The sequence below is a fragment of the Myxocyprinus asiaticus genome, chromosome 24 (assembly GCF_019703515.2).
Source record: "Myxocyprinus asiaticus isolate MX2 ecotype Aquarium Trade chromosome 24, UBuf_Myxa_2, whole genome shotgun sequence".
Taxonomy (NCBI): Eukaryota; Metazoa; Chordata; class Actinopteri; order Cypriniformes; family Catostomidae; genus Myxocyprinus; species Myxocyprinus asiaticus.
The window spans coordinates 32,939,530-32,966,041 of NC_059367.1; the positions used below are offsets into that span (position 1 = coordinate 32,939,530).

Sequence of the window (26,512 nt, forward strand, 5' to 3'; positions counted from 1 at the left end):
CCTTTTGTGTTTCACAGAAGAAAGAAAGTTATACAGGTTTGGAATGACATGAGAATTTTCATTTTTGGGTGCACTGTCCCTTTAAGAAAGTTGGTACATTCATTAATAATGTAATGCAATGCTGTCGCATAAGACACAGTGTGACTGCATGAAGATTAATGGGAATGTAGTTAATGGCAGGCCTTTTTCTGAACTAGCCTGATGTCTTTTATGATATTTCTATAGCTGTTGCAGACATTTAGGAAATATTGACAATCACTGATTGTAACACACTTACTTATTTAATAGACAGACTCCAGTTTCTTTTAAGTGAACTACTAACGCTAAAAGCATGGGTCATGTGGATCTACTTAAATGTATCCCCTCCTTATTATGTCTCCTTTGTCGTTTTAAATGGATCACATGAATATACTCAAAAGTCACAGACAACCATCTTTGCAGTGTCTGGCTCTCACACACAATCCTCACTGTATATGTTTCCACCTCATCTCTTTAAAGACCTCATAAATATTCATTTTAATGCAGTATATCTATATTTACTTATTTTAGTTTCAGTATCTATTCAAACCAACTTTTGATCATTTTAACTGTTAATGTTTGCCATTCTTGTGACATTACAGTGAATTAACTGTGCAAAAAAAATGTTTTTCTTTATATGTGCAAGATAAGCTTATTATGATCTGTTCCTGTTTAAATATATTTCATTTGTATCCACTGACACACCTCACTTGCCTTATCTTTACAAACACACATGCAAAGTCTTATAATCATGCTGTTACCTCAGCATTCTTTCCCCTAATCCTTATTCCCACACTCAGTTCCACACATCTCAAGTGACATCCACACACACTGAACTGCCCTTATTCTTGCACACACACTCTCACAGTGTGGTGTGACAGAGCTGGGAGCACAACAGAAGAGATCTTGCCAGTTGAGTCTATAGATGTGATGTTGCTGTATTTTGAAGTAGGCTATGGATACTGGCTGGACAGCAGATATTTGAAAACATGCCAGACAAATGCAAGTGTGAGATAATCCACCTATACAAGCCTCCATAATCTCTCCCTCCCCTAGATTTGCACTGTTCCCTCTCTCACAGATTGACCCAGATTATTCATCCAGAGAGAGTGAATGCAGCTGGAGATTATTATTCTCACTTTGATCGCTTCAGCACTTGCAGAGTCATTCTGCTTCTGTTGCCTCTGCTCTCCCATACAAACTCTTATACAAACACACACACACAATGAAAAGACTTAGCAGATCACTTGAACTGCACCATTATTGTATCCCATAAAATTATTATATATTCCTGTATATGCATTACACTTTTTTTATTTGATCACTCACATTGATTCAGCTTGTGAAAGGATTAGCAGTGAAGGCAAAAAGGATAAACTTTACTGGTTTCCCTGCTTAAACCAGCCTAAGATGGTTTGCAAGTCTCCAAGCCTGGTCTGGTTTGCTGGTTTTAAAGAGGTTCTATCTTAAACCAGCTACAGTAAGACCAGCAAACCAGTTCAGGCTCATTTAAGATGCTTTTTTCAGCCGGGTTACTGGATGAACCAAATGTTCTTCTTTATTCAGTTGTTTAAACGTTGATTAAGTGTGGAAGGACAAGTTTTTGTTTTACTTTTGCTTGTATTTTTGTTCTGCAATTCAGAATGGTATTTTTTCAGTGTTGGGTAGATTACTTCTGAAATGTAATCAGATTACAAATTGCACCAAACAAATTAGTAATGCAATCTTTTAGATGACACTTTTTAGGTAGTCCTAAGGAATTTATTGATGAATTATTGCATGTATTGATGAAAATCAAAGTGTATGCTGGACCAATTTACACTCCTTTCATTAAATATTAGTAAACATGAAATCAAACAACGATTTGATCTGACAATTCTTTAAAAGTCAAGACTAATAGGTAAATGCAATCAATTTGTAATCATATAATCCATTTTAAAAAGATGCACAAAAAAAAACTGTAATCTAATTATGCAAATGTAAATTGTAACATAATCTAAATACAAGTACTGAATTTTTTGTAATCTGTTTATGTAATCTATATTACATGTAGTCCATTACTGCCCAACACTGCTGTTCCACTCTGCAGTCATTACATCTAACTAGTAGAAGCTTACATTGTAGTTTTTTAGGCTACAATGTAGTGTTCACACAGTACTCATCTGATGACTTTTAAACAAAGCATCAAACATACACAACATTAAAACCACCTGCCTAATATTGTGTAGGTCCCCCTCGTGCCACCAAAACAGTGCCAACCCGCATCTCAGAAAAGCCTCAGAATTATATTCTTCTCACCACAATGAGTCTGCAGTTACAGAAATACTCAAACCAGCCCGTCTGGCACCAACAATCATGCCACGCTCCAAATCACTGAGATCACATTTTCCCACATTCTGATGGTTGATGTGAACATTAACTGAAGCTCCTGACCTGTATCTGCATGATTTTATGCACTGCACTGCTGCCACTCGATTGGCTGATTAGATAATCGCATGGATGATTGTTGGTGCCAGATGGGCTGGTTTGAGTATTTCTGTAACTGTTGATGTCCTGGGACTTTCACACACAACAGTCTCTAGAATTTACTCAGAATGGTGCCAAAAACCAAAAACATCCAGTGAACAGCAGTTCTGTGGATGGAAATGCCTTGTTGATGAGAGAGGTCAACAGAGAATGGCCAGACTGGTTTGAACTGATAAAGTCTACGTTAACTCAGATAACCATCTGAATGCAAAGAATATAATTCAGAAGGATATTCTGAGAAGCGGGTTAGCGCTGTTTTGGTGGCACGAGGGGGACCTACACAATATTAGGCAGGTGGTTTTAATGTTGTGGCTGATCGGTGTACAGGCAGAACCATTCAGCTGGAAACTCTGTTTAACCTAATCATGCAACTGATGCTATCATGTTCTCCTTAAACGCCCACCGACAATATAACACTATCACTTTGCTATGCCATGATGATATAGAAATGACAGAGAGTCAACTGATCTTAAAGTGACCCTTAAATTTGAATTTCCACAAAACCTGCAGTGATTTTAGAGCTGAATACTTCACTTTTTGGCCCCCTCATACAGTGTACTCTTGTCTTCATTTCACTGATGTGCTGATTAATGTAAAAAGCCCAACATGCATCAAAGGAGCGTTTGTGTCCTCAGTAGCATGGACAGTGAACTGGCTATCAGTGCACTGCATTGGATGTTACAATGTCAATAAGAGATACTCCATTTACTGAGTGCAGTGGCCCCTTTCAATTTAGCTTTATATTTTTAGTTTCCTGCTTTCATATAACAGCAGACTGGAACTTATATCTAAGCCTTTTTGCCAATCCAGTCTGCTGTATAATCCACTTCATGTTTTTCTGTCAGCCAGACTTAGTTGCATAAAGCAAATATGAAGACTTGGACTAGATTTGCAGGTGAAGGCACAATACACAGTTTGTATGTAAATACTATATCTGTAAATATAGCACACACGTAACCAGTGGCCTTAATGATACACATACTAAAGCATTCCCAAAGTTTGAAATTTATCTACTGTAGTCTTAGTTGTAATTTTGTGTAATTTAAGATTATTGTATAAAAGAGGAACATAATGGATTATACTATAGTGCTGAGATCTGTGTTTTTGTCTATATCTCTCTTTCTACACCTTCTTCTGCATTTCAGTTGTTTGTTTCCTCCTTCCTGCCCACTTGCACTCTTGTCTCTTTCGATAAGCACCACGTTAAGAAATTGTATCATTGTGTCACTGAGCATATACCTCTGTTTTGTGTCTTTGTAAAGTTCTATTTATGAGAGATTGTATTACCTAGTGGTGAATAAATGTTTTGAAGCATCATTTGGTCCAATCTGTTATTCAAAACAAATGTTTTTTTTTTTTTTTTTTGTCTAATATTAAGTGGCAAAGGAAACTAATATCATAAGTCTTTTTGAAATAAACCAAAGCAAATCAGTATAACAGACAGTTCTGTAAATCTATCAGACAGTATTGGATTATTAGATTAAGCAGAATTTGTGAGGAATCACATGAGATTTTTTCCCAATTACCAGTTTGACCTAGATGACCTACATTTATAGGTTTAAATTGGAGACTGCTTCCTTTCTCAGAAGGGAACATTAATGCAGAAGGCAGAGGGCTTTTGATTTTCTGAGCATTTACTCTTGCTGTGTGTATGTCAAATGCTACATGAATGATGCAGCTACAAAACCAGGATGTACACAGACTCCATAATATGACACGCATCATGCTTAACTGCACACGAGGTTCCCATCAGTGCCATAGAACAAAACGCAGAGATTGAATTTCACTACAAACATCCTGAGTTGGTGTATTATTCACTAGTTAGTTTGTCAGAAGACATGAGATTAATACCGTACAACTGCTTAGAGAGTGTGTATGTGTAATACAAGTTTACCTCAAACAGGACATTTGTGGCAAGAGAGGAAACATTGTATTCAGTATTACAACATACAGGATTCAAAGACTTTGATGAAACCTTTGTAGTCAAAAGATAGCAAAGGTTGACCCTGAGGGTTACCATGGCAACATGACAACAAACTGACTAAAGGCTTGGTCAGTAGTACATTCACATCTATTATGCTGTCAAGGTTGTATTATTGAATATGTAAAGGATAAAAAGCGAGTACCATCTGGCTGATGTTATGTTCTTCTGTGTCATAAAAAATGTTTCTGATCAAGTTGAATTTCCATTCTACAGGCATGTACAACAAATAAACACTATTCACTCACTAAGCACTTTATTAGGATCATAGTGTTCCTAATATTTGCATCTTATGATAAAAACTGATGTTCCAATGACTGTTTACAAACAAGTCTTGAATGGGTTTATGAATATATGGCCAGGAAATGCAAAGGAAGATGTTGTCCATGAAGGACTCAGAGCATACCATAAAGAGCTTCAACCTAGCATTAAAAGTTTAATACCCCAGTTATAATTAATTAATAAGCTTTTAAATAATTAAGTAAGCTTTTTAAAAGCTGTATTTCTCCAACACATGAAAAACTACATTTTTTTAAATGATGTCCTTGACAAAATTGCACATTCCAATTATACACAGAAAAATTGTAACAAAAAATGTGTTTCATGTGGTAGCATATAAATTAACTGGTTTTATTCAAGTAAAAAGTATTATCTTACAGCTGAATCAACCTGACTCTATTAGGTTTCACCAACAAAACAAATGTCAAAAATCAGGCTGAAATAGCTCCTTATGATTTTACTTTGCAAAAAGTAGGTTACTACTGTATGAATATCAGTAATTGTAATGTGCAGTTAAGAGTTTATTTTCGAAATGCACTCATATTCCATAAATTCTTACATGAATGTGCAGTGCCAGAGGCTATAAATTCACGATAACATTATTTAAAAAAAGTCCTTTTTCTTGAAACTATTTATTGTCTTGACTTGAGTTATGAAGTTATTATTTTTCTAGTCTTTATCAAGTCATTTTTACATTATTGCCATGATCATTCATTTAACTTTTAACACATGCTGTAAGACCGTGCTGACTACGAGGAAGCCTCATGTCATGCCCAAATATTTTTTTAAATCGTGCAAGTGACATACAGTATTTGAGCAAAAGAAAGTAAAGTTTGCAGGATCAGTAGCAGATCTAAAAGATTATCATAGGTGACTACAAATGTCTAAAATGTTCAGTGTTGTACATTATGGTATAAACTCTATATTCACGTTTCATGTAAAATCCACAGACGATGAAAAAAAAAAAAAATATATATATATATATATATATATATATATATATATATATATATATATATATATATATATACCGATCAGCCACAACATTAAAACCATCTGCCTAATATTGTGCAGGTCCCCCTCGTGCTGACAAAACAGCTCCAACCCGCATCTCAGAATAGCATTCTGATATGATATTCTTCTCACCCCAATTGTACAGAGTGGTTATCTGACTTACTGTAGACTTTGTCAGTTCAAACCAGTCTGGCCATTCTCTGTTGACCTCTCTCATGAACAAGGTGTTTCTATCCACAGAACTGCTGCTCACTGGATGTTTTTTGTTTTTGACACCATTCTGAGTAAATTCTAGAGACTGTTGTGTGTGAAAATCCCAGGAGATCAGCAGTTACAGAAATACTCAAACTAGCCCATCTGGCACCAACAATCATCCATGTGATTATCTAATCAGCCAATCGTGTGGCAGCAGTGTAGTGCATAAAATCATGCAGATACGGGTCAGTTAATGTTCACATCAACCATCAGAATGGGGAGAAAGTGTGATCTCAGTGATTTGGACAATGGCATGATTGTTGGTAACAGATGGGCAGGTTTGAGTATGGCATGACGACACAACTCTTCCACCACTGGTTAGATTCAAACGAGGAAAAGCGCAGGAACAAAACAGACACAGGTGAGACTTCAGATAAGAAGGAACATTTTACTTTCGTTTTTATTAGCCACAGACGTAATAGGTCTATTTGCACTATGTGGTTTATTAATTTGGTTATAACCAGGTGAACAAGCCACATAATAATTTAACATAACTCAGGACATAATTTTAGGCTATTTAATATTGGATTTTCAATCCCTAACTTTACAAATTTTACAGCTGTCAGCCAGCTTATTTTAGCACCACACTGGGCTGAAATATTAATGAATGAAATGAATTGCTCAGTTTTGAGGATTTGTGTTAATTCATTCACATGTGGTTTGCCAAGTGTCCATTGGAATGTCAAAGTCATATAAATGAACTATATAGGAGTCCCACATCCATAGAATTCACATCAATGTCAAAGTCTCCAGACTGATTGATCCATCAAGTGACATCACTTCTTTCTGCGGCGTGTGCCAGCAGACCTGTTGCGAGCAGCATGGCGGATTTTCATGTATGTTTCTTCCATATTTTGATGTACAGACAGGCAGAGAGTCTGATGATGAAGAATGGAGGAGGAGGACATAGTAGAGGGCGTGGTAGAAGGGGTGCTAGAGTGATCCAAGGGTCCCATCACTACAGTTCCACTGCCCCTGTTCATCTCTGCATCCCCAGAATCTAAAGATCTTTGTTTTACCTCTGTGCTTTGAATGTCTTTCAATCTGGCTAGACTGCTGTTCAGAGAGGAGTTCTCCTGCTGGAGAACTCTGATCCTCAGTGAGTTTGCCTTCAACTGCTGCTCCATATCACTCATCACATCACCTGTAGCTGTGACAGAGAGAGAGATCTGGGTATAGATGGCCGATTAGATAGATTGTGTGTCTGTTGGTGTGTGTGTGTGTGTGTGTGTGTGTGTATAGATATCTCACTTTGAGTTGTTGCTTGTGGATGAGGGTTCAGCTCAGGAAAGGCCACCAATATTCTCTCTCTCTGGGCAGCTTGCTCTAACATCTCTTTCAGATGAGATACACTCTCCTGTAGTTCTGTCATTTGTTTTTGCTGCCTTTCTTTCTCAATACACAGCTTTCTACACTGGGACTGCAAAGAAAAAGAGTCACACATGTGAATTATGTCAATGGTTGGATACAAACCACAGAAATTAAGTGGAGCGATTGGAATTTCCATTATGTTATCACTCCATTCTGGCTCCATCCCCTGCAAACTTTGTGGCCAGTAACCAATTTATTGTAAAGTTCTATCAATATGTTTGTCATTTAATATCATGAATGTTTATGCACAAAATATATTAAATTTAAAATTACTTGGAGAACATTTCAAGCATTAGTCCATAAGCATGTGTTTTGCTAGTGATGGAGTAGTATCGGAGTGATCTTTAAGTGAGATAAAACATTGACGTGGGGTTACTCCAGGCACAGTAATTACCAAGTCAAATTTTTGTCAATCTTACCTGGCCAATAAAAACATATTCTGATTTTTTCTGTTTTGTTAGGTTGCTTGACCAAACCTTTATTTTTTAAAGACGAAGCATGTAATGTCTGTCCCACAGGTGTCACCAAACAGAATTGCAATTTGTTTGGATGAAACAGCCAACAGTGACAACACTGGCTCAACCAGTGGTACGAGTTTCCAGTTGCTAATGGCATAGAAATGACAGACTTTTGTTTTGATACTGTATATGTGTGCACATGCTTTACCTGTTGCTGTGTGAGTTGCTCCTGAAGTATGTCCCTTTCTTGTGTGATATGTGTAAGTTTTTCTGTAAGCTCAGCTCTCTCATCCTCACATTCTTCCAGACTGCTCTGTAGATCCTCAGTCTGCTGAACCAACACATCCAAACGCTTACATAGAGCATGCTGTTTTACCTGCAGCGCCTGCAAACAAAATGAAAATCACAGGACACATACACGTATTACACATCTAAAAACTATGGACTTAGAAATTAAGATCAACATTCAGCCTTTGAACCTGTTTTTCTTATGAAAAAAATAAGCACTATGCATAGAAAACAACATCTAGATTAAAAAATGACACACACAAAAAAAAACACATTACATTTGCACTTACACATAAAAATATTCCTAGTCTTCTGAAGTGATACAATCACTTTAAAGCTGAACTTTTTCAGTGTTAAAATATTTTCTTTTATTCCTGCTTAATATGCAGAGACAACTATAAATAAGCCCTTCATATGTTAAAGGGGTCATGAAAGGGAGAATAAAATCTACCTTGATATTTAGACATATAAGAGGTAACTGTACTATAAAAAAACATACTGTAAATTTCAGAATGTAAAACTTTCTCCCCAGTCTAAAAAGAGCATTTATAGTTACCACCCATCTGTTCATCACGAAACATTGCTCATTTTTATTTACACATACCACAACATGCGTCATCACACCCTTGGCCACGCCCACTGGCACACAGTTCAAGTAAAGAGAGCCGAGGCCTTGTGTCTATTTTGCTACTGATGTGTTTGACAGTTGTGGGAACACGCACTAATGCTGCTCTTCTGCTAAATGTCGGTCTCAACGATATCTGTGATGTGTAGGGTCAAAGTCTTTCTAGCAACTCAGTCCACTGTTGGTCATCTTTGGAACGCTTTCGGGAGGCTATTTCCAGCCATGCCATTCAGCTCCTAGCTACTTGAATGGAGAAAGACCAAAATCTCAAAAACGGTTGGTCAAGATTACGATCAAAGAACATATTTCAAATCAGCAATAAAATCTGACAATACTGGATTCATAAATTGTGATTCTTTACCTCAAATTACGCTAAAAATGCAATTTTCCCGGCTTTCATAGCTAATGAGCATGTGTGTTCTAGAGTTGATTGACGGGTGATATCTGTATCTAAATGGTGATTGGCTCTTTTAAAAGTAAGGCAGGACTTCCTTTCTACATCCGTTGACCGTTGGGAGCTCAGAGCTCCTTGGTTGAGTGTTCCAATTTCTCCCATTCATTTTAATAGAAGTGGCCCATCTCTGCTAAATAATCTTTGGAAGGGTATAGCTGCAGGCATAGCTCCAAAAAGGGGTTTGAGCTCCAAATCACCATTAAAGATAAAGGGAACCCCTAACCTTACCCTTTCCCTAACCTTAACTGTGAGTGGAAGTGACGCCCCTTTTTGGAGTTGGCACAACCCTCTTTTGGAGTAACCCGCCCTATTTTGGAGATTCCGCCTCCATTTGGAGATCTCCAGTCTGCAGCTATACCTACTTGCAAGGTTTTGGAAAGAGGGGGCATGGCTAATTCAATTGCTCAGTCTCTGGAAGTTAGAACGCCTAAAATCGCTTGCAGCACCTTTCATTTTTTCTAAAACTGTAAACACTGTGTCTCTGTGGTGCTATAAAAATGAATGTGTTTTTTTTAGCTTAGACCCACCGCAACAACATTACTCAACCAATGTTGTGAGTTGGAGGCGGGACTATCTGACTGTTTGAACAACTGCAGATGAGGGGTGTATTTGGAAAACATTTTTGGAAGCTGTTTTGTAAACATTGATTATTTTTGCAATTCCGTTTGGTCACGCTAGTGTCTCAGAAATTACATACTTCAGAATTTTCTATTTGGGTGAACTATTTTTAACAAAGTCATGCATCCACAGCACCAACCAGTGCATTGAGTTGTAACGACAAGAGAGAAGCAGTTTCATTGTTGCCCATGGCAAGAAAAAGCACAAAAGGAAAATCAAATTGCAATGTCTAGAGTAGTGTTTTACTCATCAGATATTTAAAGCTGAATGAGTATTGGAATTTAAGTGTACTTTAATGATCCCATAGAGAAATTTATGTTTAGACTCAGTGCTTGTTACTTCCAAGACACCCGCTAAAATGTACAATCATCCATACAACATTATGGATGATTAATCATAGTACTCGATTAACTTGACTTGTGCACATTGCTAGTACAGACACAATCAGTAAAATGTTGCACATACAGATCACATCAATGCTGCTTCAAATATACAAAATCAGCAACAAGAACATTTAAATTGACCCTACTACTTTAGAAAATCCTGGACTTATTTCAAATGATTCATCTGTGCAAGTTATTCCAAAGGAAGAATCTGTTGTCTTTGTAAGCTTTCATTAAAATTTAAAAGCTTGCTCCTCCTCTGAAACAAATAATTTTTTCAGCTGATGTCACCAAGCCCTCCCGTCCAACCACCTGTCATATAGAGACCATGTTTCATGATCCAGTCAATTCCCAAAGTCCCACCTTTCCTTTTTTCATTAAATATTCTGTTTAATTCAAAAATACATCACATTACAGAAATTAAATGGGTTGAGACTGCTGCCATGTTGACTATAATATTGTTAAATTAAGTTATCATATGACACACACACCTCATACTGGCGTTGCACACTGTGGGACTTTGCTTTCTCTTTGTCCAGCAGTGCCTGTGCACTTCTGAGCTCCTTTTCCAGGTTTAGCCTCCTTTCCTCCACCTCTTTTAAAGTGATCTCCAGTGAATGCAACTGATGCACTTCCTCCTGTAGTAAGGCCCTCTCAGATTCTGTACATAGACACAAACAGAACCGAACCCATTCCTTATGTCACCCTAAAACCCCTTCTGTATGCCCTTTTCACATTCCCTTTATTCCATATCTTTATATTCAAATATAAAACAATGTACGTAGCTCAGTGCATTAATCAAATAATACAGCCATACAGCTAAAAGCTTCAATAGGTCAAATGGATTTAATCCCAGTTCCATTTTATATGGTTTTATAATGATGTCCTGCTTACCAAGACTCTGTTTTGCTTCTGTCTGCAACTTCAGCTCTGCCGCCAAGTCAGCATTTGTGTCCTCTAACAATGTCACACCTGAGAACAAAACACCAGTGACTGTTACAGTTATAGTTTAAGTTATATTTACACATTGCCAGTTCTTGCATCATTTTTGTGCTCATACAGGAATAAACTGCACAAAATCTTAAATGAGAAGTCCAGGTCTGAGTTAAAGGGTTAAGCTCTGAAGGTGTTTTTAAAGATTTCTTGTTTCAGTGGCATGCCCAAAATTAAAGGCTTATAATTGTACAAAAAACAAAACAAAAAAAACAAAGATGGTCAATTGTTTGGTATCATTTTAAAGAAGAAAAAAAAATGATATAGATTATGATAAATTATGAGACTCTCAGCCTAAGAAACTGCTGAAAAATCACAAACAATTTTTTTCTAATTATTCTGATTTGACATTATATATTTCAGGGTGTAAATAAGGTAGCTCCGAAAAACTACTTTGTTTTGTTCCCAATCATGTCCCCTTTGTGTTGATACAACAAAGCAATCAAAAATTATAGCATTACAAAAATAATTTATCCTAGTGTCCAAATACATCTCCAAGTGTCCCAAAGCCACTCCAAACAAATAAAACATAATAATTGCACATAAGAACTAATTACACATGCAAATACAACAATCACTATATGTATGCTCTCTCTCCAAAGCTTGCAGGCATGAATAACGAGATCTCATTCAGTTCCATTCTGTGTCATTTGAGCCATCATTGAGTCTGTATCATGTACTTCACGCCATCTCCTGGTGTCCATATGTAAACAGAGTGAACAATCCTCTCTCCTCTCTGTGTGCACATTGTGCTTTGTGTGGATTATCTAATGATCTGTGCATCCAATTACGTTCTGTGTGGGCTTGTTTTAACGGGAATCCCCTCCTGTAAGTAATGCTGTGTGATAATTTATGTTCTGTTTATTTTTCATAAGTGAAAATGTGCCATATAAGCAAAACCTGTTCACATGAAACATGTACACTGGCAGCTAAAAGTTTGGAATAATGTACAGATTTTGCTGTTTCAGAAGGAAATTGGTACTTTAATTCACCAAAGTGGCATTCAGCTCACCACAATGTATAGTCAGGACATTACTGATGTAAAAAACAGCACCATCACTATTTGAAAAAAGTAATTTTTGATCAAATCTAGACAGGCCCCATTTCCAGCAGCCATCACTCCAACACCTTATCCTTGAGTACTCATGCTAAATTGCTAATTTGGTACCAGAAAATCACTTGTCATTATATCAAACACAGTTGAAAGCTATTTGGTTTGTTAAATGAAGCTTAACATTGTCTTTGTGTTTGTTTTTGAGTTGCCACAGTATGCATTAGACTGACATGTCTTAAGGTCAATGTTAGGTCAAAAATGGTAAAAAAAAAAAAAAGAAACAGCTTTCTCTAGAAACTTGTCAGTCAATCATTATTTTGAAGAATGAAGGCTATACAATGCTTGAAATGGCCAAAAACTGAAGATTTCATAAAAGATGTACACTACAGTCTTCAAAGACAAAGGACAACTGGCTCTAACAAGGACAGAAAGAGATGTTGAAGGGCAGATGTACAACTAAACAAGAGGATAAGTACATCAGAGTCTCTAGTTTGAGAAATAGACACCTCACATGTCCTCAGCTGACAGCTTCATTGAATTCTACCTGCTCAACACCAGTTTCATGTACAACAGTAAAGAGAAGACTCAGGGGTGCAGGCCTTATGGGAAGAATTGCAAAGAAAAAGCCACTTTTGAAACAGAAAATAAAAAGAAAAGGTTAGAGTGGGCAAAGAAACACAGACATTGGACAACAGATAATTGGAAAAGAGTGTTATGGATCTTAACCCCATTGAGCTTTTGTGGGATCAGCTAGACTGTAAGGTGCATGAGAAGTGCCCGACAAAACAGCCACATCTGTGGCAAGAGCTACAGGAAGAGTGGGGTGAAATGTCACCTTAGTATCTGTACAAACCGACAGCTAGAATGCCAAGGATCTGCAAAGCTATCATTGCTGCACATGGAGGATTTTTTGATGAGAACTCTTTGAAGTAGTTTAAGAAGTTCTGATCATTTTTTTCAAATTGTAATAGTAATTTGTCATGTTATTAATATCCTGATTATACATTGTGGTCAGTTGAATGCCACTTTGAATAAAAGTACCCATTTCTTTCCATAAGAGCAAAATCTGTACATTATTCCAAACTTTTGGCCACAAGTGTATGTCAAAGACATATACATAGCTATTACTCACTATATTTTTTATCTGTGAGTAGGTTGTATTCTACTCTTTGAGAGCTTTCCAATGGCATATGACACATGGCTATTTGATCGGTTTGATGTTTTTACGGATTACAATAATATGTACAGTGCAACATTATTAATAAATTATAAAAATGGAACACTTCTTATTTGTTGGCAAATTTCCAAAAAAAAAAACACTTGTTCAGTTTTGGTCATTATGCCTACATTCATTAAAGTACAGCTTCTAAGCTTTAAAACGATACCTATTTTGTGTTAGTCAATACATTAGTTATTATTAATATTTTTATAATTATTTTTTCTGTGCATGGGTTTAAGGGTTAAAAGAAGCTTAAAGTGTTAAAAGAAACTACCACCTTTCTTTATCTCCTCCTGCTCCTCCTTTAGTCTTTGTACTGTTTTCTCCCCTGTGGCCTTCAGCTCCTGCATTCTGCGCTCCCATTCCTCCTCCATTCTCCTTCTCTCCTCCTTCTCTCTGTAAACTGTCTGTGTCAGCTGTTTTCTCAGCTTCTCTCGCTCAATCTCTGTCTCTTTTAGTTTCTTCCTCAGTGGCTCCACAGTTTCTCTCACCTCCAAATCAAAATAAACAGGAGTGAAAATCTAAATATAACGATTAAGTGTGAACTATAAAACCAAAAAAAGTACCAAGAAAGGAAAAGGTAAAGATTATTAATAAGATTAAATTAATAATATTATTATTATACACATACAACTTATTACTTACAATATTTATTCGTATTTGTGCTAAACACAATTTTTTATGAATAATTGATACTTTTACATACTTAATACAGTACTTATTTTTATGGATTCTTAACTAACACATTAGGGTATCTGAAATGAAATTTCAAGCACTTTCTGCAGTGTTTCAGCTATAATTCATTCTAAAACTATTTGAAAAAATGTTTTTCCAAATTTTTTCTATAATTATTTTAAATACAGATTTATAAGCTCATATTACCGTAATTGAGAGACTGCAAGAAATATTTGTAAAAAATATATATATATATTTGTCACCACAGGACCATTTAAAATGAATTGTGAAATCAAAAAGGTAATTAAAAAAACAGTCAAAAACTTAAAAGAAATGGTGACCAGTTACAGGACCTACGATAAACACTTTCTTTTATACATTTACAGTGTGTACATCTGAACCTAAAATCTTGATGTTAAGTTTAAAACATTTTTAATGGACATATTACACTGTATGTCAACTACCTATTTAAAAAAACAAGTCCTCCTAACCTCCAGGACATGTTTCCCCACTCGACTCATATCCTTGCGCTGTTCACTTGACCACTGAGAAATGTCACATGCAGACAAGCGTCCCAGCTGTAGCGTTTCCTCCACAGCTTCAATGAGGCGCTGGAGGGTGCAAGGCAGGCCCAGAGACCGGCACAGAGACACTACAACATCACCTGTCTCTTTCATACTCGCCTGCACACAAGCACATGCCTCACAGGGCACCAGTGCTGACTCTGCTGTCTGACAGCTCACATTGCAGGTAGACGGAGAGATGAAAGACACACAGGAACCTGCGGTGTACACTCTCCTGTTATGGGAAGTGGTAGCTGTGGTGCTTGATGTGGCTTTATGGACACTGGTCATGGATGAACTGACTGGGGACTTAGTGGACAGTGAGTGCTGCAAGAGGAGACTTTATTGTTTAGTGAACAATGTTTTCAGCTAAATGTAGTTGATTCGACTGTTTCATGATTCAGTATAGTTTAAGGGATAGTTCTCCCAAAATGAAAATTCACACTTATGTTGTAAGTGTGTATCCAAACCAGTATGAGTTTCTTTCTTCTGTGGAACACAAAAGTAGATGTTAGACTGATAGATACAGCTTCATTCCTCATTCCCTTTCATTGTCTGGAAAAAAAAAGATGTAATAAAATTGAATGGGGAATGAGACCCCGTTTACACCTGGTAATAAGAAGCATCTCGGGTGATCCGGTGAAGACACATCACTGTTTACACCTGGTTGCTTAAATGTGTCTCCTGTGACCACTTTGGTTTCAGATTTAGAGAGGAGGGTGTCTGTTTCATGACGATATACATCAATCACAGTGTCAGTATGTTACTGCCTGATAATAAACCACACAAAAGACAGAACAGACAAAGACTGTGCTGTTTCTTCCAGATGCAGTTTAAATTGAATCTAAGCACAAATGCAACATTTCTAGCAAAATTATCCATTGTTTTAGTGGAGTTACCTGTATTAAAGGAGTTTCAGATGTCTGTTCTTCTCATCTGCATCACTGCATGTTGATATTAGACACATTGAAGAAGATCTGTGAAGTTCTTGTGGTTGTGTGTATGTATCCGTTTTTTAAATGTTCTGATCGGACGGTTATTTCCTTTTAAAGCATACACATTTTTAAACACTTGTTGTAGTGCAGTGGTTGATTGACAGCTGAGGGGTGGCGCTTCACTGCTGTTCGGGACACATTCAGGACAGATTAGCGTTACACCTCAAATGCGATGTGGACCCATGCGTTTTTGACTATCTCCACATGTGGTTTTTGTGATCCGATCACAAAACGTTTTAGACCTGTATTTAGCGCTGACCACATGTGATCGGATCACCCCAAACACATCTTTATACCATGTGTAAACGGGGTCTGAGACTAACATTTTGCCTTACATCTCCTTTTGTGTTCATGAGGGTTTAGATTAAAACAACATGAGGGTGAGTAAATGATGACAGAATTTTCATTTTACAGTGAACGATCACTTGAATGTTTGATGTCTTTAAGTCCTTCTTACCCCTTGTACTGCCTCATTACTGAGCTGAAGCAGGTTGTTCCAGTAGCGTTTGACCACAGGACCGATGGAAACAGGGGCTCCATTCTGACCAGATGATAAAGCTCTCTGCTCAAGCAACTGCTCAGCATGAACATTAAAACTCTGGAGTAGAAGCATCAGCCTTGGACAAACACACAAATACACATACTGATCTGGGGAAAGTAATACTGCCCATATAACATTAGATAATACTTTATAATTTATTGAACAACATTGACACACATCATTATTATATACTGTATATGGACATTCAAATGGTTAGGAATGTCATAAAACTTTGATATATATATATATATATATATATATATATATATATACATTATTCTTGTTTAAATATACACCACACACTAGTGATGACTAGTGCCATCGTGTTTTGACTTCTAAATGAAAATTATAATAAAAAAATATTTAAAAGCATAATAATAATAATATATTATTATTATTATTATTATTATTACTACTACTATTAAGCTTTTATATATTTTTTATTATAACTTTCATTTAAAATAATACAAAATTAACACAATAAAATTTGAGTTATATTTCATTTTAGTACAATAAAGCCAACTGATTTTGAAGTCTCCTACCTGTCAATCACTAACTCTAGCAAAACTATGTGGGAGTGCTGACTGAATTCCTCCTCGCCATCCACATAATCATACTCCTGTAAAAGGTTCACCAAATCCAGATTACATGACAGTTTATCAGGGAATTTCCATGATGGGAAGCGGACGGGTCCAGTCTTGGAGAAAACATCCAGAACCGCTCCCTGTAAATCAATAAGATCTCTCCGCAGACTGTCGATACAGTCCTGACGACCTAAAAGATGCGTCATTATTCAGTATCAAGAGCAAAATGCAGACACTACATTTGTTTACATCATATTGCTAGGATACTTGTAGTCTGAACTATTTCGTTTCACTACATTTCCCACAATCCTACGTTATCTCAATACCGGAAGTGACTTCGTTTCCGTGCGTCCTGTTGTGTGGCGGCTGGCGCTCCGAGAGTTTAGTGAAGTTGAAACTGTGCGTAAATATTATCTTATTTCAGTTAGTTTGAACTCTCTCTGTCTTTTATGTAACCGATCATACGTTTAAACTCACAATATCTATTTATTGTTCGTAGTGTTTTGATTCAGACAGAGAAGGGCCTGTTGTGTCGCAGTCATGCCGCCTGGGCCTGTGCAGATCGTGCAGCCGGAGCTAAATAATAAGGTATGAGACCAACTAGAGGAGAATTGATGTCTTGTAGAGACAGAACTAGATAGATTCGTGTGATTTACATTTAGCTTTCTTATTTAATTTACTTTTCCCCTTTTTTTTTTTTTTTTTTTTTTTACATTTTATTAGACTTGGACCACCATGATAATTAATGCAAATGTTTGTCATATGTAAGGCATTTTGGAACGCTTGGGTAGTTATGAACCACTAAGCCAAGTTAGTAATGTGTAATGTTTTAATCAACAGCCCGAGGAACAGAAAGAAGAGAGTCCAGCCACAAAGCCCATTGTTGGAATAATCTACCCGCCTCCTGAAGTCCGAAACATTGTTGATAAGACAGCCAGCTTCGTGGCCAGGTTTGGCACTCTATTTTATGTCTTTTGCGTTGTATGTAAAGCAGAACCCTAGTCTGATAAACTAATTATTAATAATTTTTATTTTAAGGAATGGACCTGAGTTTGAGGCCAGGATCCGACAGAATGAGATCAACAACCCGAAATTCAATTTTCTTAACCCCAACGACCCATACCATGCCTACTACCGTCACAAGGTCAATGAATTCAAGGAGGGCAAAGCTCAGGAACCCTCTGCAGCTATACCTAAAGTCATGCAACAACAAGCATCACAGCAGCTTCCGCAGAAGGTCAGGGACCCTCCGCTGACTTCCAATACAATATGTGCTATAATTTCCATGTTATTATGACATACTTGTGCCATTAAGTCAAATAAAACCTGTCAACTGCAATCTAGACATGTGTGAAAGGACTGGATCTGTTATGAACAACTTATACCAACATCACATATGTGGGGTTGTACTCATTTAGGTTCAAGCACAGGTGATCCATGAGACGGTGGTGCCCAAGGAGCCTCCACCAGAGTTTGAGTTCATTGCCGACCCTCCCTCCATCTCAGCCTTTGATCTGGATGTGGTGAAGCTGACTGCACAGTTTGTTGCCCGAAATGGTCGTCAGTTTCTTACGCAGCTGATGCAAAAGGAACAGAGAAACTTCCAGTTTGACTTCCTACGACCACAGCACAGCTTGTTCAACTATTTTACCAAACTTGTGGAGCAGTACACAAAGGTACAGTACAGTAAAACAAACTAGTAAGAGGTGCCAACGTAGTTGAATGTAGTAGAGAGGATTTAAACTGCTGTGTTAAGTGCTAATTAAATTGTATGGTTACTTTGCAGGTTTTGATACCACCAAAAGGTCTTCTGCTGAAAATGAAGAGGGAAGCAGAGAATCCCCGGGAGGTCTTGGACCAGGTAATTAATAGACATTCCAATTCACAAGGTGGATGTCAAAGGGATAGTTCAAAAATGATAATTTTTTAATCATTTACTCACCCTTATGCCATATAAGATGTATATGACTTTCTCTCTTCTGCTGAACACAAAGATTTTTAGAAGAATATTTCAGCTCTGTTGGTCCATATAATGCAAGTGAATGGTGACCAGAACTTGGTCCAAAAAGCAGATAAAGGCAGCATAAAAGTAATTCATACGACTTCAGGGGTTAAAGCTATGTCTTCAGAAGCGTTATTAATGGTGTTTGTGATAAACAGATTAAAATTTAAGTCTTTTTTACTGTAAATCTCCACTTTCACTTCCACATTTTTCTTTTGGTTTTGGGGATTCGCATTCTTCATGCAGATCGCTCCTGGGCAGGGAGGGGAATTTATAGTTAAAAAAAAAAGGGCCTAAATACTGATCTGTTTCTCACCCACACCTATTACATCTATTCTGAAGATATAGATTTAACCACTGGAGCCTTATGGATTACTTTTATGCTGCATTTGCGCTTTTTGGAGTTTCAAAGTTCAGGTCACCATTCACTTTCATTGTATGGACCTACAGAGCTGAGATATTCTTCTAAAAGTTTTTGTTTGTGTTCTGCAGAAGAAAGTAAGTCACACATCTGGGATGGTATTTTTGGCTGAACTATCCCTTTAAGAAATAAGAATAAGATAACCGTGGTGTGTTATGTTATGCAGACATGGGTGTTGTAAAACCGCAATGAGAAATCAATCTAGTAGAATCGGAGAGGGATTTGAAGTGAACCACACTTATGATTTAAAATATCTTCCATAATTAAATGCACTGTAATATTACTATCATTACTATAGGCAATGAATCTTATATAGATTTTCTATGTAAAGATAATTTTTTTGTTTAATCTGTTTATCTTATGTATTTTATACATTTTTATGTAGTTGCTTTATTGATTGATTTGACCTCGTTCTTGCCATGTATATAGCCTTTGATGCTGATTAGACGTATGATATAAAAACAATAAAACTAATACTACAACTACTACTATAGAAAATGATAAACCTTGCATACTAAAAACCAAGTCTCTTCTTTAAATAGCCTAAAATAAATATTTTAAAGTACATTTATAGAATTTAAAGCATTAATTTATAGAATAGAAAGCATTAATTTTAAAATCAAAAGTTCAAGATTAAAATGCTTGATCATATAATCTATTGTCTGTAGAGTTAAAACTAAGCACTGAAGCTAAAAGGAAGTTTACAGAGATCAGACGAACCTTAAAACTGTCACATCACAGCCGTCCTCTCTCTTTTCAGGTGAGGTACCGTGTGGAATGGGCCAAATTCCAGGAAAGAGAGAGGAAGAAGGAAGAGGAGGAACGTGAGAAGGAGAGAGTGGCTTATGCTCAGATTGACTGGCATGACTTTGTAGTAGTGGAGACAGTGGACTTCCAGCCTAATGAGCAAGGTGGGCATAACTGCTTTTAACTCCTGAACTGTTTTGGTTATTTGAATAATTTTGGTATTTGAGGGTTATGTTTTGCACACCACATACACCTATGTTGGCCTCTTAGACTGTTTTGTAATATACATTCCCAATTTTCATAATACCAACACTTTACCTGAATAGCTTCTTGGCCATATATATTTATGTATTCTCTTTCTGTAAAATGCAATATGTAAACCATGTTACAATTGCTCTTGCCAATCTCTCCTGTGGTTCAACTGATGTTGCCAATTGCATATACAGTCTAACCTTTATTGTAAGATGATGGAGAAATTGTTTTCTTCTATAGGCAATTTCCCTCCTCCCACGACCCCTGAGGAGCTGGGTGCTCGTATTCTGATCCAGGAACGTTATGAGAAGTTTGGAGAGAGTGAGGAGGTGGAGATGGAAGTGGAGAGTGAAGATGAAGATGATGACAGAGAGGGCAGAGGCGATGGACACACAGCTCAACTAGACCAAGACACACAGCTTCAGGACATGGATGAGGTGAGACCACCAGGAGTGATCATACTAATAGAATGAGGAGAAGCTTAGTTTAGTCAATCTTGCTTTTGAGATGTTACAATACATGTAGAGTTGAAGTCAGAAGTTTACATACACTTAGGTTGAAGTCATTAAAACTAATTTTTTTAACCACTCCACAGATTTAATTTTAGCAAACTATAGTTTTGGCAAGTCGTTTAGGACATCTACTTTGTGTATGACACAAGTAATTTTTCCAGCAATTGTTTACAGACAGATTGTTTCATTTTTAATTGACTATATCACAATTCCAGTGGGTCAGAAGTTTACATGTACTAAGTTAACTGTGCCTTTAAGCAGCTTGGAAAATTCCAGAAAATGATGTCAAGTCTTTAGACAGTTAGCTTCTGATAGGAGGTGTATTAAACTGGAGGTGTACCTGTGGATGTATATTAAGGCCTACCTTCAAACTCAGTGCCTCTTTGCTTGACATCATGGGAAAATCAAAAGAAATCAGCCAAGACCAAAAAAATGTTGTGGTCCTCCACAAGTCTGGTTCATCCTTGGGAGCAATTTCCAAACGCCTGAAGGTACCACGTTCATCTGTACAAACAATAGTATGCAAGTATAAACACCATGGGACCACGCAGCCATCATACCGCTCAGGATGGAGATGCATTCTGTCTCCTAGAGATGAACGTAGTTTGGTGCAAAAAGTCCAAATCAATCCTAAAACAACAGCAAAGGACCTTGAGAAGCTGCTGGAGGAAACAGGTAGACAAGTATCTATATCCACAGTAAAACAAGTCCTATATCGAAATAACCTGAAAGGCTGCTCAGCAAGGAAGAATCCACTGCTCCAGAGCTGCCATAAAAAAGTCAGACTACAGTTTGCAAGTGCACATGGGGACAAAGATCTTACTTTTTGGTGAAATGTCCTCTGGTCTAGTGAAACAAAAATGGAACTGTTTGGCCATAATGACCATTGTTATGTTTGGAGTTAAAAAGGTGAGGCTTGCTAGCCGAAGAACACCATCCCAACCTTGAAGCATGGGGGTGGCAGCATCATGTTGTGGGTGTGGTTTGCCGCAGGAGGGACTGGTGCACTTCACAAAATAGATGGCATCATGAGGAAGGAAATTTATGTGGATATATTGAAGCAACATCTCAAGACGTCAGCTAGGAAGTTAAAGCTTGGTTGCGAATGGGTCTTCCAAATGGACAATGACCCCAAGCATACCTCAAGTTGTGACAAAATGGCTTAAGGACAACAAAGTCAAGGTATTGGAGTGGCCATCAAAAAGCCCTGACCTCAATCCGATAGAACATTTGTGGGCAGAACTGAAAAAGCGTGTGTGAGCAAGGAGGCCTACAAACCTGACTCAGTTACACCAGTTCTGTCTGGAGGAATGGGACAAACTTCCAGCAACTTATTGTAAGAAGCTTGTGGAAGGCTACCCAAAATGTTTGACCCAAGTTAAACAATTTAAAGGCAATGCTACCAAATAATAACAAAGTGTATGTAAACTTCTGACCCACTGGGAATGTGATGAAAGAAATAAAAGCTGAAATAAATTCTGACATTTCTCATTCTTAAAATAAAGTAGTGATCCTAACTGACCTAAGTCAGGTAATGTTTTCTAAGATTAATTGTCAGGAGTTTAAATGTATTTGTCTAAGTTGTATGTAAACTTCTGACTTTAACTGTACATTTAATGGTGTTGATGAGCAGTTTTTAGAAATGGGTTAACCATGCATCACTAACTACAATCTGCTCGTCTTCTCTCAATAGGGCTCTGATGAAGATGAGGATGGCATGAAGGCTCCACTTCCTCCTGATAACCCCTTGCCTCCACCCCTGCCCCCCACCCCAGACCAGGTTATCATCCGCAAAGACTACGACCCCAAGGGTAAGATTTCCACCTTAATCTGGCTCTACACTAGCTGATTTAGTCTATAACCAGCGTTTTCAACCAGGGGTCCATGAAGGTACTGTGGAGGCCAAGAAGAGAGATAAAACATAGCATTTTCTTGACATATGTAAACAGCAATTTTCATGATATTGAAACCCTTTGGTCTGTAACAAACTCATAAAGATAACCTAGTCGTAATGCATGATTTCAGTAGTTTTGTATTATATCAATTTAAAATGGCTCACTTTTCATTCCACCTATTGTCTTCAGCCTCTAAGCCTCTGCTTCCTGTGGCCGCTCCTGATGAGTACCTCATCTCCCCCATCACGGGAGAGAAGATCCCAGCCAGTAAGATGCAGGAACACATGCGTATCGGCCTGCTGGACCCACGGTGGCTGGAGCAGCGTGACCGCAGCATCCGCGAGCGTCAGATCGAGGAGGAGGTTTACGCTCCTGGCCTGGACATCGAAAGCAGCCTGAAACAGCTGGCTGAGAGACGTACCGATATCTTCGGTGTGGAAGAAACGGCCATCGGTAAGAAGATTGGAGAAGAGGAGATACAGAAACCAGAGGAGAAGGTAAAAAACATTATTAGCAGTGCTTGCTGTTTGAGATACAGACATGAATGATGCTTCAAATCACACGGCTTGTTGAGGAAAGGTGTGCTGTGTGTTTTCTTAGTGATCTGAGTTACGATTTTGGATTTACGCTGGTGGATGAAAAAAATACCCTAAACTTTGATTGAGGGAGGGACCCGGGCTATATCTAGAGATTAGAATATCATAGAGACTTGGGTGTGAGCTCTTTTGGCTTGTTCCGGTAAGCAACCACCCAAGATTCCATAACAATGCCCTAGCAGCCACCCAGAAGACTCTAGAAACCGCATAGTAAAGTGCTAATAAAACCAGTGTTAAAAACACCCTAGAATCGTGACAGTGAGTTTTGCACAGACAAGCACCACTCACATCTTTAGGAAATCTAATTCAAAAGGTGTGATGTTTCATAATTAATTTAGTTTAAGCGCTGTGTGTATAGTGTGTAGTTTTTATTAAAATATTCCAACACACAGTTTACCTCAAATTTCATCTAATTTCTGTCTTCATCTTCAGGTCACATGGGATGGTCACTCAGGCAGTATGGCTCGTACCCAACAGGCAGCTCAAGCTAACATCACCCTGCAGGAACAGATTGAGGCCATCCACAAAGCTAAGGGTCTGGTGCAGGAGGATGACACCAAGGAGAAGATCGGACCCAGCAAGCCCAACGAGATGCCTCAGCCGCCACTGCCCTCAACAGCCCCCAGCTTACCCAAACCCAGCCCGCCAATTAACACCATGCCCAGACCTACACACACAGTGAGTCACAATCTGATTCTGCATTCATGATTTTAAAAAAATAGCTCTGATTGAATCAAACAAATGAATGATAGTCCTCTGTACTAGAGTGATATTTATTTATTTTTTACGCTCAATACTGATCCAGAATATTTACATTTTTAATTGTCCGATAACCAATATACAGAACAGATTTTTTTTAATGTTTGATTTATGCTTTTTGACACTTTATTATATTAATAATGATTAGACTACAACAATAAAAGCATAAAATATTACTGATTGAGTAGAAAAGTTTTAATCTCAGTCAAACCGATTATCTGTCTATTTCTGGTGTTAACTAAGGAGTCTACCATTCTTATCATTGCTTCTTATATAATATATAACCAATTGAGTAGAAAAGTGTGAATATCGATAAAAAAAAAAAAAATATCAGTCAAACCGATTATCGGTCTATTTCTAGTGTTAACTAAAGAGTCTACCATTCTTATCATTGTTTCTTATATAATATATAGCCAATTGAGTAGAAAAGTGTGAATATCAATAAAAATATATCGGTCAAACCGATTATCGGTCTATTTCTAGTGTTAACTAAAGAGTCTACCATTCTTATCATGGTTTCTTATATATTATATAACCGATAGAGTAGAAAAGTGTCAATATTGGTAAAAGAATATCGGCCAAACAAGTTATTGTCTTTTTCTAGTGTTAACTAAAGAGTCTACCGATCTTATGGTTTCTTGTTTGAATTCCAGATGGCGCCCCAAATGCGTACCACCCTACTCCCTGCTGTGCCTGTCATACCCCGTCCTCCAGTGTCCCCTGTGGTGCGACTGGCCCCTGGGCAGGTCCTGACCCCCATGCCACCCATGCTGCATGCCCCCCGCATTAATGTGGTGCCCATGCCTCCCTCTGGACCCCACATTATGGCACCCAGACCTCCACCCATGGTGGTGCCAGCTGGTGAGTCTCTGTAATAACAGAACTGTTATGTTACAGCATTGAAACTTTGGAGGAAAAATTGAAATTGAAACAAGCTATGCAAAATGTGTCAGTATTGAACAAACAAAATATATTTTTTTTTTTTACAATTATAGCTTTTGTACCTGCTCCCCCGGTTCCTCAACCTCCCAGCGCTGCTCCCACCCCTCTTCCTCCTGTCCACCCTCCACCTCCTCACGAGGACGAGCCTTCCAGCAAGAAGATGAAGACAGAGGACAACCTGATTCCAGAGGACGAGTTCTTGCGCAGGAACATGGTACACACTGCTGCAGAAAACTTCCATATATACTCAGCGCAAGCATCATTATATATTACGTCAGGGTCATCCTACAATACTTGTGGTCTTTTAACTATTTATTAATACTATTTATCTGACCTTTGCTTTCTTCTAGGGACCTGTTGCAGTCAAGGTACAGGTGCCCAACATGCAGGACAAGACCGAATGGAAGTTGAGTGGCCAAGTGCTGACCTTCAACCTACCTCTCACAGACCAGGTAAAAACTGGGCCTATGCATAGAGTATCTGTATATGTAAATACATGAACAAAAATGCATCTGTTTAGGGTTGGTTCCATTGTGTTAATCAAATGGCATTATTTCTCTCAGGTGTCTGTCATAAAGGTTAAAATCCATGAAGCCACTGGTATGCCAGCTGGTAAACAGAAGCTACAGTATGAGGTAAAATATTTTCTGTTTTTTTGTAGTGCAATGATAACAATAAATCAGGCTGTTTTTATCATGATTGGGTTTAAAATGCCTCAGAAATACTTAAAGATGGTAAATCAATATTATATTACTTGGTTTTAAAACTGTGAGATATCATAATTTGTTTTTTGTTTGATTCCTCAGGGTATTTTCATTAAAGATTCCAACTCACTGGCCTATTACAACATGAACAATGGATCTGTCATCCATCTTGCCCTGAAGGAAAGAGGAGGAAGGAAGAAGTAGTTCACTCTTTCCAGTGTTTTCTTCACTACTCGGATCATTACCATGTTTATAATCCTGCTTCATTTGTACACATCACAGAACTGTGATCTGTAGCAAGTCTGTATTACAGATTAATCAGTTTCTTGTATTACCCTGTCAAGATGTTTAAACATTCAATGTGTGAATGATTTAGTGTCACAAAACATTTATTATTTGTGGTAGTGCCCCAGCAAGCTGTCAGACTGCCCATCAACTGTTTTTAGTCATACTTTTCATTAAGTAATTGTGTTAAATACAATTTGCAAATTTGAAATTAAACTTTGAAATGACACATTTTGTGAGGTATTTAATAAATGTATATCTCTTTGAAAAAATGTCTCCAATAAATTTGAATAAGTACTGTAATTAGTCGTTCTGTCTTTTTTTCCCCTCACAAATACAGGCATTTTCCCCACACTGCCGTAATTAAATGTGATTTTGATTTAATCATGGTTTTTCATAATCAAATTTAATTACTGCAATGCTAACCCTAACAATTCATATCAAGTTGTATTAGCTCATATCTAATAAATATGGATATGTGAAATATTATCTGTTTGCCCCAT

General features: G+C 37.6%; 2 protein-coding genes and 1 long non-coding RNA gene across 5 annotated transcripts; 1 reads left to right on the forward strand and 2 right to left on the reverse strand.

The window, feature by feature from the left end:
• Nucleotide 1: 1 nt before the first annotated feature.
• Nucleotides 2-3,855, reverse strand: LOC127415107 (uncharacterized). The gene is made up of 2 exons (XR_007892907.1): nucleotides 2,821-3,855; nucleotides 2-2,228 (listed from the first exon to the last, which is right to left on the reverse strand). It is a non-coding gene; the product is annotated as an uncharacterized LOC127415107 (long non-coding RNA).
• A 2,481-nt stretch (nucleotides 3,856-6,336) lies between these two features.
• On the reverse strand, nucleotides 6,337-17,239 carry ccdc157 (coiled-coil domain containing 157). Of its 3 annotated transcripts, XM_051653641.1 has the most exons (9): nucleotides 16,853-17,239; nucleotides 16,227-16,386; nucleotides 14,703-15,101; nucleotides 13,814-14,027; nucleotides 11,165-11,242; nucleotides 10,762-10,931; nucleotides 8,111-8,287; nucleotides 7,325-7,493; nucleotides 6,337-7,223 (listed from the first exon to the last, which is right to left on the reverse strand). In XM_051653641.1, the coding sequence occupies exons 1-9, from the start codon at nucleotides 17,098-17,100 to the stop codon at nucleotides 6,850-6,852; spliced, it is 1,989 nt and encodes a 662-aa protein (XP_051509601.1). In that variant the 5' UTR covers nucleotides 17,101-17,239; the 3' UTR covers nucleotides 6,337-6,849. The 3 variants fall into 3 exon arrangements, with proteins under 3 accessions (XP_051509601.1, XP_051509602.1, XP_051509603.1); XM_051653642.1 differs by lacking the exons at nucleotides 10,762-10,931; nucleotides 11,165-11,242; nucleotides 13,814-14,027; ... (1 more) ...; nucleotides 16,227-16,386; nucleotides 16,853-17,239 and adding an exon at nucleotides 8,795-10,173; XM_051653643.1 differs by lacking the exons at nucleotides 6,337-7,223; nucleotides 7,325-7,493; nucleotides 8,111-8,287; ... (1 more) ...; nucleotides 11,165-11,242; nucleotides 13,814-14,027 and having other exon boundaries at nucleotides 14,966-15,114.
• On the forward strand, nucleotides 17,215-26,312 carry sf3a1 (splicing factor 3a, subunit 1). Its single transcript, XM_051653636.1, has 16 exons — nucleotides 17,215-17,293; nucleotides 17,394-17,482; nucleotides 17,735-17,844; nucleotides 17,933-18,131; nucleotides 18,313-18,570; nucleotides 18,681-18,755; nucleotides 20,078-20,228; nucleotides 20,557-20,753; nucleotides 22,522-22,639; nucleotides 22,913-23,220; nucleotides 23,752-23,997; nucleotides 24,732-24,939; nucleotides 25,074-25,234; nucleotides 25,371-25,472; nucleotides 25,584-25,655; nucleotides 25,827-26,312. The coding sequence occupies exons 2-16, from the start codon at nucleotides 17,435-17,437 to the stop codon at nucleotides 25,926-25,928; spliced, it is 2,355 nt and encodes a 784-aa protein (XP_051509596.1). The 5' UTR covers nucleotides 17,215-17,293; nucleotides 17,394-17,434; the 3' UTR covers nucleotides 25,929-26,312.
• The last annotated feature ends 200 nt before the right edge of the window (nucleotides 26,313-26,512 follow it).

What these genes read in the sequence shown, in the direction of transcription:
- ccdc157 (XM_051653641.1), bottom strand. Translation starts at nt 17,100, where the DNA reads ATGACGCATCTTTTAGGTCGTCAGGACTGTATCGACAGTCTGCGGAGA. An exon ending in TGGGGAAACATGTCCTGGAG is followed by an intron (nt 14,028 to 14,702) that starts GTTAGGAGGACT and finishes TTTGATTTGGAG; the next exon opens with GTGAGAGAAACTGTGGAGCC. An exon ending in GTGTGCAACGCCAGTATGAG is followed by an intron (nt 8,288 to 10,761) that starts GTGTGTGTGTCA and finishes TTTTGTTTGCAG; the next exon opens with GCGCTGCAGGTAAAACAGCA.
- sf3a1 (XM_051653636.1), top strand. Translation starts at nt 17,435, where the DNA reads ATGCCGCCTGGGCCTGTGCAGATCGTGCAGCCGGAGCTAAATAATAAG. An exon ending in CTTCCAGCCTAATGAGCAAG is followed by an intron (nt 20,229 to 20,556) that starts GTGGGCATAACT and finishes TTTCTTCTATAG; the next exon opens with GCAATTTCCCTCCTCCCACG. An exon ending in ACCTACCTCTCACAGACCAG is followed by an intron (nt 25,473 to 25,583) that starts GTAAAAACTGGG and finishes TATTTCTCTCAG; the next exon opens with GTGTCTGTCATAAAGGTTAA.